Source organism: Crotalus tigris, unplaced genomic scaffold (genome assembly GCF_016545835.1).
Source record: "Crotalus tigris isolate CLP2741 ecotype Arizona unplaced genomic scaffold, ASM1654583v1 scf7180000024291.2576520, whole genome shotgun sequence".
In the NCBI taxonomy this organism is placed as follows: Eukaryota; Metazoa; Chordata; class Lepidosauria; order Squamata; family Viperidae; genus Crotalus; species Crotalus tigris.
Window position 1 is genome coordinate 2,095,744 of NW_024100464.1, and position 12,098 is coordinate 2,107,841.

At 36.3% G+C, this 12,098-nt stretch overlaps 1 protein-coding gene across 7 annotated transcripts in view; it reads right to left on the reverse strand.

Annotated features, from left to right (window-relative positions):
- The window catches only part of PBX1 (PBX homeobox 1), a 579,370-nt gene that overhangs the window by 148,295 nt on the left and 418,977 nt on the right, over positions 1-12,098 (reverse strand). For 3 of the 7 annotated variants that reach the window (XR_005554387.1, XM_039324018.1, XM_039324019.1), the window contains exons 6-8: positions 11,262-11,421; positions 1,406-1,518; positions 197-286 (exon numbers count right to left, since the gene is read on the reverse strand). Coding sequence is in view for 6 of the 7 variants with exons in the window: in XM_039324018.1 (XP_039179952.1) it covers positions 197-286; positions 1,406-1,518; positions 11,262-11,421 (363 nt within the window). In the remaining variant the exon portion in view is untranslated. The remainder of the gene's footprint in view (positions 1-196; positions 287-1,405; positions 1,519-11,261; positions 11,422-12,098) is intronic. The other 4 variants (XM_039324024.1, XM_039324022.1, XM_039324023.1 and 1 more) reach the window with 2 other exon arrangements.

The window sequence follows — 12,098 nt, forward strand, 5'->3', positions numbered from 1 at the left end:
ACTTGCCACTTTTTTGCAGCTAGAATTCTGCCATTGGCAGGACCGATACAAAAGCAATAAACTAGGTGACCGTAAAGCTAAGATAAGTCCTAAGTGGCATTTTGAGCCCTATGGCTTTGAAATAATTAGGAGCAAGAGAACAAAAAGAAAAAGGAGTAGAAGAAGAAACAGAGAAAAGGAAGCCTATTTTTCTTACACTGATGCCCTGCGGACTATACATCTGACTTGCTGTGAGCCCGTCACTGTATCCTCCTGTCTGGCTGATAACATGGCGAAGGGTATCCACCTAAACAGACCAACAACAAAGAAAGAATTAGGAACATGTTTATTAGAAAAGAAGGATTTCTTTGGAAGTCATTGTAATATGAGTACTGGTTCACAGATTTCTCTATGATCACTTTAAAGAGTAAAAAGTGAAGCTGCCTCCCATCCATATCCCCATCTACTGTGTGCAGACAACACAGTTTATTATCCTGGATTTTAAAATGAGGAAGAAGAAAATATATTTGGAAATTTCTTTGGCAGCCTTACCAATTATGCAGAAGGAAGAAACTTTTTCCTAATCTGTTAAGTCTATTATTTACTCATCAATTATATAACCCAGGATTTCTCAATGCCATCTGCAACTGAAGGTATAAGTGACCTTATGTGAGTTCCCATGGATCTCAGCCTCATCCGTTTCTCTTACTTGTTACTGCTGTACGCACTCTGCATGTTCAGTCTAACAGTACAATCTGCACTGATTTTAGCAGCACTGTCAAAAGATGGACATTTTTGGATAGTTGGCAATATTATTAAGAACCCCAGTGAGATGTGGCAGGGAATCCCAAATGAGATGAGGCATAGGCAAAAGATTCCAGAAAAAAATATGAATACTCAAGAGGCTATAATGGCAATACCTGTTCTGTTCTAACTACTACCTCAATAGTAAACTGTTTGTTTCTGACTTGATTTTTTTACCCTCTTGCTTATTAAGCTGGTTTCTGAGAAAAGATGGCAGGATTTGGTATGATATTGAAGTAGGACTAAGGCCCTTCAGTAATGTACCAGCATTCTCTTATTATTAAACTAGGCAGAAGATAAAAATATGGAAGACTGAATAATAAATTCAGTGTATAAATATATGATCCCTTCTCCCAGAAAACTCACTAAGCAAATTAGGATTCTTTTTCATTCAAAATTTTGATTTTCCTCCTATGAAGTCAGAGCCAAATACATTCAGAAAATGTACATACATTCCTCATTTTTTCCCTGCTATTTTTTTCCTTTTGTTTCATTTTTATGGATCTGATGGTTGTTGAGTTTAATTCCTCTCTTAGGACACTAATGGGGGAAGTCAATAGGATCCAAGCCCTTCATTCTGACCCTGATGCATTCACTGGCAGTACATCCGATGGATCCCTACCTGTGACTGCACGTTGGCTCCAACCTGGGCCCCTTGGTAAGAATCCCCATTGAGTGACTGCACGCTCATGAACAAATCTCCAGAGTTTGACATGTTAAAAGAACTGGAAGAACCTGGAAAGGAAAGAGTGAGGTACCTGAATCATAGAAAGGAAGAGGAGCAACCACTTGCCTCTCAGCCAAGAAGAAAGAATGGCATGCAAAGCAACCCCAAACAGAAAACAATATGGTCAGGTTAGTAGCACAGAGAATAGTGCAAGCAAACATAAAATTTTTTTAAAAAGAGAGAGGGTATAAGAGCTATAAATTTTACATTAAAAAAGACCTCTCTCTTTCTCTAATGGGTTTCAGCAGGAAATAGACTTTCAGAACTTGATGTGTGGGGTAGTTCCAGTTTGGGGGGGGGGGATGATAAGTTTGTTATGAATAACATTCTAATAGCTTAACAAGCATTGATATTTTCTGTAATGATGTCTGGAAGACTGAATCGTATTATTCTAAAATAACTTGCATAAATGTAAATGTATAGCCAATGAGTACAGCATGCCATGCTTAGACACTGCCATTTTCAGGACAGGTGCTGGTGACAGCCTATAATGAAGCTGTTATGGCTAGCCTGGCAGGGTAGTGAAATGTGGCATGAAAAACAGACTCAATAGTTGCATTCTGCAATGTCCATCCAGAGATCCCACACATCTACATCCAGAGAGGAGCATGTGTCATTTGTTGGACAGAGGAGAAAATAGGGCATGAGACTCTGGTCATTCTCTCTTTACCCTTTCCAAGTTATGTCAAGTCATACTTGAAACTAATTACATGCAGATATTATCTTGATCATCAGTTGAGACTGAAAAAGCAATTCTAGGCACAAAACATTTTCAACTTTCCCCCGTATCTCCTCTCCCAAAAATGCCTTAAAAGCGGTAAACTAACTGAAGTGCATGAGACAGGCTGGAGGGGTTTATTTTTGAAACTCTCGTGCAACTCAGTATGTTAATTATGAGAAAGCTCAACGTGCAAGGTTTAGTGCTAAACATGACATTAGGCTTGAAGGGAGAGACTTCAGGGCCCAGGTCAGCTCCACTGCATTACTGCAGTGCTAAGCTGTTCAGTGCTTCCCCTTGGAAGATACACAGTTGCTTGGCTCTTTGCTAAATTGCTCAATGGCAATATGCAGGCAGATGCTCTGTGTAACATCTACACTGCTTTAATTCTGCAAACCCCTTTGCTTAATCTCTAGTTCTCAAAGCAAAGTGAGAAGATACATTTGGAAAAGAGTACACTAATTATTTCTCTGCTCTGGCTAGTTTGTGCAAAGTCCTTCTTTGCCTCTCAGAGGAGAAATTATAGAATACAACAATAGTCACTAAGGCCAAAAAGTTCTACGTCTCCCATAGCTAAGAGACTCCTGTTGCCTTTGCCAGGTTTTGGAATAGATCCTGAAACTATTACAGAATAATTCAGGAAATAGAAATTGGTTTGCAATGGATAATCCAAGAAATCTGCGGCAATTACCTTGATTCATTTTCAATATCTCTCATTCCTGCATTGAAATTCTTTTTAGAAGACAATGATATCAATGTTTTGCCTTATAGGACATGTTCTTCTGAACATACAGAAGCTTTCCCAACTTTAATTAGTACTTAATTCTCACAGGAATGTCTTGGGAGTAAAAGTACAGCTCTCCCTCTCAAAACAGATGGCCTCAATAATTGATCTAGATTTTCAAGGTCATGCTGCATCCATCATGAAGAGATTCTAGGAACTCTATGTACCATCCTATCTTTCAACATCTGTTTAAGTTGCTTGAGCAGAATAACTACTTTCTTCAGCCTGCCTTTTAAAATAAAGAAGACACAAATTTTCATTTCAAATAACAAAAGTATACCATTTATAGCACACACACACACACACACAATGGTATAGGTAACACATCTATCAGGATGTTCCTCTGTGCAAATCCTGAACAAAAGATTAGGAACTGCAAAACACATTTATTTAACTGGCATTGTTTGCTGTGGTGTTTGTGCATGAACGTGTTTTTGTTTTTTATGAAATATTCTTCATAACATTTATGCACATCTCTAACTGGAAAATATGGTGTGTTGCTTCTGCCATAGATAGAAAATAGGTAAACTTGACAATTATGTATACTGTACTAATGCACAGCAATAATTGTTGAGATTGCACTTTGTGCCCAACTGTGGTGCTCCCTCAGCATTTTTGGCAATAAAATAAAATTATAGAAGGGGGAAACACCAAGTGTAGTAATGGTTATACAGCAGAGAAAAAAAGTCTTGATACATTTTAGTGATTAAAATAAACAAGACCACTCTTCCTCCCCTGCTGAAAAAGAAAAAAAAAAAGAAAAAAGAAAAGAAAATTTAAGGAAAGAATGTAATTAAATATTGGATTTGGTGGACAAAAACAGTTTCTGGGGCAATTCATTTTTATTAATGCATATCTTATAACCTGCAAAATAACTTTAATTCTGTGAACAGCATCATTCAATAGGTTGTTATCAGACAAGATGAGCAATCAATAAAAGAGAATATGTGTAGCTCAGCACTGAAATCAGGGGATCTTGATGCTCTCTGAATTTGGTTTGTTTTCTTGCAGACATTTCATTATCCAAATTTCATTATCCAAGTTTGAGTAATGAAATGTCTGCAAGAAAACAATCTAACTCAGAGAGCACCAAGGACCCCTCAAGATGATTATTTTAAAAAAAATTACATATGAAAATCTTCCAGAGATATTCTGATCATCTACACAAAAATACCTTTTCCTACAGTCCAAATGTTTCTGTTTCTGCTGAACAGAGTCTAACAAATTTCTTCTAAAAAAATTCACTGTCCATTTTAATTATAAATTTTATCAAATTTGTCCACTAGCTTTCCCTTCACCATGTCAGACTTTTAACAGGATACTGAGAACTTGGAAGGGAGAAGCAAGAGAGACAACACTAGCCATTTTAGTGTTTGAAGCCAAATCTCTTCCCGTTGTTGGTAGCACAATAACAATAAACAATTGATAGAAGCTATCATGTAACATAATCTGCTTCCTTAGTCACTTTTTGACTTTTAGCATACATTACTATGTCTAAGAATTTGATGCAAAATTTCCATCTGATCTATTATGCTACTCAATTTCTGGGTTAGATGGTATGTCCCCTTGGGAAGAATTAGAATCTTAGAATAGAATAGAGCTAGAAGGGACCTTGGAGGTCTTCTAGTCCAGCCCCCTGCTCAAGCAGGAGAACCTGTACCATCTCAGACAAGTGACTGTCTAGCCTCTTCTTAAAAATCTTCAGTGACGGTAGCGTCCACGATTTCTGGGGGCAAACTATTCCACTGATTAATTGTCCTCACTGTCAGGAAGTTTCTCCTTAATTCCAGGTTGCTTCTCTTTTTGATCAGTTTCCAACCATTGTTTCTTGTCCTACCATCTGGTGCTTTGGTGAATAACGTGACCCCCTCTTCTTTGTGGCAGCCCTTCAAATACTTGAATACTGCTATCATGTCTCCTCTATTTCTTCTTTTCTTTAGATTAGCCAAACCCAAGTCCTGCAGCCATTCTTCGTACATTTTAGTCTCCAGGTCTTTGATAATCTTAGTTGCTCATCTCTGAATTTTTTCCAAACTCTTAGCATCTTTTTTGTGATATGGTGACTAAAATTGGCTGCAGTATTCCAGGTGTGGTCTTACTATGGTTTTATAAAGTGGTACTAATACATTGCGTGATCTTGATTCTGTACCTCTGTTTATACAACCCAGGATTGTATTAGCTTTTTTGGCTGCTGCTGCACACTGCTGGTTCATGGTTAAGTGATCGTCCTCTAGGACTCCAAGATCCCTCTCACAGTTACTGTTTTTAAGCCAGGTCTTGCCCAATATGTACTTGTACCTTTGATTTTTCCTACGTAAATGTAAAACTTTGCTTTTCTCCATATTGAAACTAATTTTGTTGGATAGGGCTCATTGTTCAAGTTTTTCAAGATCTTTTTGGATCCCGAGTTTGTCTTCTGGGGTATTGGCTACTCCTGACAGTTTGGTGTCATCTGCAAATTTGATGAGTTCCCCTCCAATTCCCTCTTCTAAGTCATTTATGAAGATATTGAAGAGTACTGGGCCTAAGGCGGAACCTTGTGGTACCCCACTGCTTACTTCTTTCCATGTGGATGTAGTGCCATTGAGGACTATGCATTGAGTACAGTTTACCAGCCAGCTACAGATCCATCTGGTGGTGATGTTGTCTATTCCACCTTTTTCTAGCTTACCTAGGAGTAGGTTGTGATCTACTCTATCAAATGCCTTACTGAAATCTAAGTATACTATGTCCACAGTATTTTGCTGGTCTATTAGTTTAGTGACTGATGAAGAATGAAATAAGATTGGTTTGGCATGATTTGCTTTTAACAAACCTGTGGTGGCTACTAGTTATAACTTTGTTTGCTTCTAGTTGTTTGCAGATCTGTTTTTTAATTATCTTTTCTAGGATCTTCCCAGGTCTGTAGTTTCCTGGATCCGTTTTTTTCCTTTCTTGAAGATGGTAACCACATCAGCCCTTTTCCAGTTCTCAGGTACTTCCCCAGTGCTCCAGAATTTTTGAAAGATGTAGTGCAATGGTTCTGAGATAACATCTGCCAGCTCCTTCAGAACTCTGGGATGTAATCTGTCAGACCCTGGTGATTTATATTCATCAAGGTTAGATAGGTGTTCTCTTACGATTTTCTTACTTATTTTAATTTTTGTTTCTAATTTGTCTTTTGCAGTGATGTTTTTGGTATGTTGGGCTATAGTTGCTTTTTGTGTGAAGACTGATGCAAAGTATGAGTTAAGCAGCTCTGCTTTCTCCCTGTTGCCTGTTATTTCCTTGCCATCTTCTCTCTTTAGTGGACCTATAGTTTCCTTGACTTTTTTCTTGTTGTTAATATGTTGGAAGAAACTTTTTTTTTTATTATTATCCATGATTTCTGTTGCAAGTCTTTGTTCATTCTTAGCATTTGTTTCCTGACTTCATCTTTGTATGTTCTGGCTGTCTGCTGATAATCAGCTTTAGTTATGTGTCCTTCTTTCCATTTTTTATCGGTGTATTAGTGTTTTAGTCCCTGGTTTTTACTTTTAGATATTTATTGTATTGGATGTTGTCTTTAACTTGCATACTTCCCAGAGTCACTATGAGTTGGATAGCTTAAAATGTGTGTGTGTCAGAGATAAGATTTATAATGCTCCCCAACTCAACTATATGACTGGGTAGCATAAAAAAACCCAATAAATTAAAAGGACCATCCCTTAAACTATATAATTTTAAACATTGACATTACATAAATATAAAATACAAACAAAACAAAACAGTCAAAACAGACTTTCACTCAACTGTCCCTAGTGTCTGGGGAAGAACCAGGCCTTAATGCTTTATTTTTAGATAGAAAAACTAGAGATGGTCCCAATAGTAGATGTGTTTGTATTCTTGCTACAAAACAGCAATATAAAGTAAAAATGTGAGTTTTAAAACCTACAGAAATCCCCCCTCTCTTTTGGGAAAAGGAATGAGTATCTGCACAAATTGGCAGGGAGGAGAGAAAACATTCAGAAAATGACATGGATGGATAGTTTTGTTTTTTTTAAATGTCATCAGAATACCTGAGAAAATGTCTTAGACTGTTCCTAAGAGGATACTAGTTGAATTCAATTGGAATGACTTTGGATAGAACATAGGGTAATTACATGCAGTTCTTCAACCGGCTGAAATTTCAGAAATCAATAAACTGATTGCATTAAGAGTAAACCAATAAAATACATTAATAAATAGCATGTCTATATTTAAATAAGGATTTAATGACAGGGAGGCAGGTTCTAAAACACAGGTGTCAAACTCACTACGTCACGTGACATGTCACAATGTATCGTGACTTTTTTTTGCATTGCTGGAGCTAGAGTGGGCGCGGCCTCTGTATGATGCAACCAGCCCACGGGCCGGTAGTTTGACACCCCTGTTACAAAAAGCTTCTTTAAGAGCAGTTTGATAGTGGAACCAATTACCCAGAATGATAGTGGACTTTTCTTCACTGGATGTACTCACACAGTGCCTAGTTAACCTGGAATGTCTTCACTGGGATTCTGCACTGAGCAGAAAGTTAAGTAGCCCATTCCAATGTTTGATTCCATGAAATGTGTTGATAATTACTCTTCCCTTTATTATTTAGTTTGAAATAAATTCCACTGCATTTACTTTGCCTCTCTTTTATTATACCCCAGCCTCTCTCAATAGCTGTACAAGTAACAGGTGTCAAAACTATGTCAAATGGAAAAAAATATGAATATTAAGGAGGCAAATCCAATTCAATTCAGAAAAGGTTAAATAAGGAGGTCTCATTTTTGTCCATTTCATTTAACTGATTAAGAAATTAACTGTTTTTTGTTTTTCAGCGGGTAAAAAAGAGGCTGTATTAAGTGCACCTGTATTAGGTGAAAAAAGCAGTTTGCAAAGAGTGATTGATTTACATTGTGGGAGGGAAGGAGGAGAACAGAGAAGTTCCACAGCAGTAAGATGAGAGTCAGTGCTGGTGTTTGTCAAAACTGGAGAAAAAAGGAAACTGTAATGGAAATGAGAAAGAGGAAACAAAACAGGCACAATCAAAAGAACAGGAAAAATAGAAGAGTTAAAGAAACAATAGAAAGGAGAAGACTCTGGCTGGAGAGTTTTAGTTTAGCCAAGTAGGATAGCAGAGGGGAATATGGGCAAATAACCAGGAAGATCACATGCCTGGTTTGTTTTGTTAAATGCTATGATTCAAAAGAAAATTGAGGATGCCACATAACCTTCAAGAAAACTAAAAGTAGCTTTGCAAATTGAGCAAGCAAGAAATGAAGCAACTCCCTCTTTCCCAGCTCTACATAATTTTCTGGCCATCTAAGATCAACTAAGGGTTATGTGGCATGAGAATTTATAAGACTCGTGTGGCCCAATCACTTGGTTATCAGGCTGATCCCTAAATAAGAGAACCATTTCTAACTAACATACTACAATAAAATGGACAAAAATATTGCCAAGAAACTCTCCTGTGTAATTAATGTCTCGGACAATTATTAATTAATTTGTTTTTCTTTGTCCATATTTGTCCTTGCTTTTATTGTCAGTAAGAATACTTGCAAAAAGAGATTTTATTAAGAATTGAAGACTTTCTCAAAACTTGTACAAAAAAAAATCTGAATTTGAGAGGCTACATCTGCTATAAAAAAGAAACCTTTTTAGGTGTGAGTAGACCTAACACACACACACACACACACACACACACACATACACACAGACAACTCTTCCTTAAAAATTTAAATTCATATAAAGTATATCAATTGCATTTTTAACTTGTGTACAAATGGAGTCTACAATTTTTGAAATGTATGTAAAATTAGCCATTAGGTTCCACAAAAATTTAAGAAGTTTAAATTTTGTAATTATTTTGCTAACATAATATTTGCAGGTATTAATGCACATTTTAAGGCATATTTCATAATCTATAACTTCTCTAAGTATTGTATTCATCCAGCCAGTATTCAGCTAACTATATTCAGCCATAGCACTATAGCTCTTAAAATGAAACTTATTCCTTATGTAATATATAATACTAATACTGACAAATCAGTAATTCCATTTATTGCAGCAATTCCCTGAATGCCATTTGTTCAAGGATTTCTATGTTTCAAGGTTTTTTATATCACCAAAGAATAAAAATATACATAATGTTTTTCATGTTTAAAGAACATTTCTTTCTTCATAACGTTTACTTAGTTTTCTAATTTGTATGTGATTACCCTCACATATCTGATAAAATACTGTTTAAAAAACTGATCACCAAATCTAACTTCTCCCCTTTTGTGTTGTTATTGTTTTTAAGATTCTGACTCTGCCCTTTTTATTCATCTCCTGTATCTGCTGATAATGCCTCTGATTTTCCTGGATTCTCTTTCTAGCCTGGGAGTGATCATGTGGCAGAAACACTGCAGAGCACTTCCATAAAGCATATGTTGGCAGCACATTATCTCCAATTCTCTTGCTAAGCTTTTTTTCCTACATGGCTTAAAAGATTTTAGATTATTTTGATCAAAAGTCATGAACAAATAGAAGTGTTGGTCTAGAATAGATTGAATTAATAATGCATTTTTCTGCTTAACTTCTACAGAACTTCTTAACTTCCAATTAAGTCAGAATAGTTATAAATAATTACAAGCAAGATAAAATGTAATATACAACTTCTGCTTAAAATAATATAATGTCATTCATTTTGCATAGCAAAAGCTATGCATAGCAAAGCTACCTTGGATCTATACGGTAGACACCTGCTCTATTCACACTTTGCGTGTTTCAGTGCAGGTAAAACATCATATCTGTGTACAGAAATCAATAGATAAAGCTGCTCCAATTTTTTTGTTATATTCTAGACAAGTATGAATTTAGGAAAAAGACAAAAATATTTCCATTCTTCAGCATGCAAGTGGTCTTGTCCTTTCTTCAACATGCATTTTTTGTGAATCAAGTCATGAAATATGATCTTGTGAAATTTTATGATTTTGCCAAGGCAAAAGATAAGCCATTTTAAACAATGCTATCCATAAGGCAGAACTAATAAAAACAGCCATCTCTTATACAACATCAGTAAATTACAGACCTTAACCCACAAATTAAAGGGGGCACTTATAAGGCAAAACATATTTATTTTTGAAAGTAACGAGAACATTCTTGTCACTTGTCGAGTATGAAGTTTGTGATTTTCCATGTTTGCCTTATTATGGCAGGTAAATGCCAGAAACAACAAAGCTGACCATTTGTCAGTGGTCACCAGTGGCCATGTCAGGCACAACTCCCATCTTACATTAAGCAACTGCAAAGTCAAGACTACCAAACAAATGTGAAGTACCAACTTACACAATGCAAATATGTAGCAGAATTTCTAACTTTATTCCCATGTCACATAAGGAATCAGTTTTCCAAAGAAAGGGAATTGTAGTTAAATGCTCAGAGGGTGGACTCAAAGCTGCTCTCCCTCATCAAAAATGAAGTGTGAACAAGGACTCAATCTGCAATGGCACTTCCAAATTCTCACTTAGTGATTTGTCTTCAAGAGGAAGATGCAGGTCACTGATTTTCATTTGGGATGGGTTTATCGTCTAGCCACACTGACTTGGGGAAAAATAATACTATGGACAGAGTTTCTGGTAGGAAAAAGACATTAAAATTCAAGTTTTGTTTACTTCAGATTTTAAATCATTCACAGCAGATCCTATGTTATATTTTCCAACTGCATGTATGATGACATTTTTCACATTTCAATATATAAAATGTATGGATCAGTCCTTAGGTCAATGGCTTTGCAAAGTAGTGCCCCAAGAGTATCAAGGACTAGCAAATTATAAGTCCATACAATATACACCTAGACAGACTGACTGAAAACATCTTGAGCCACAGCACCATCAAAGTAAATGTTATATTTTGTTCACTAATGTGTCTTCCACAAAAGAAACTTTTGTTTTTCATCCCCCCCAAATGAAAATTTAGAGTTACCTCATCTCTCTACTATTGAAACATATAAAATGCACATAGCCAACATTTTTTCTGACAGCATCAGAAACAAAATGTACAGACAAATGTACATAGACAAAATGTTACTCAATACATTGCATTGTAAGTATGTAGCGAGCCTATATTGCCTTTAGGAACAAAAAAACGGACAGGAACAAAATTGTCTAATCAAATAGGAACTCAAAGTGAAAAACAAGAAACATACATTTATACTAAAAGAAAATAAAACCCCACTGGAAAAAAGAACAATAACAACCCAAAAGAAAAAAAAAACTAACCAGCTGAATTGGGAGTTGAGGGTGAGTTAGCTTGGCTTCCATGGGCTGACACATTTGTAGCAGTGACAGCCGTTTTGGCAGCATAAATATTGGCTTCCTCTTGAAATTTACCTATGTTCTTCTTGTACCGGATTCGTTTATTTCCAAACCAGTTTGATACCTAGAGTAAATTTGAAAAAAAGACAAAAAACAACAAAAAAGGTACCTATTAATAAGATCTCAAAGTTATGACCAAGATGGGAGGCTAAAGGGGATGGGAAAGTGAAAGGAAAGGTGGTTACATGATGCTTTTTAATAGTTAAAAACTGTACTGCCTCTGAACTTACAAGACATGGGCATAGATCACCAAATGTCAAGTTTCAATATATATAAATAAAAACTAATGTGGAATCTTTTTTGAAGCTTGAGCTTTTACATGGGATACTAAACTTCTAGTCATAAATCTAAAAACTTCTCAAGAAGCAAGCTCTCAAGAACAATCTTCCATCCTAAGGTTTCAATTTTTCTATAAATCAGCCCCAACATCAGAAGTAAACTTGCACATCTTGCTACAGAGAGCAAAAGCAAGCAGGATATATTTTGACTTTAAACCTGCTGTAAAATGTAGCTGTTTAAAAGGCAAAATCAAACTTATTTTATATATAGCATCACAGAACATAGAATAACAGGTTTGGAAGGGAACACGGAGGTCTTCTAGTCCAATCCCCTTCTCGAGCAGAGACCCTATACCAGTGATGGCGAACCTTTTAGAGACCGAGTGCCCAAACTGCAACCCAAAACCTACTTATGTATCATCAGGTGCCGGGTGGATGTGGCCCATTGGGTGGGCAAGGCCCA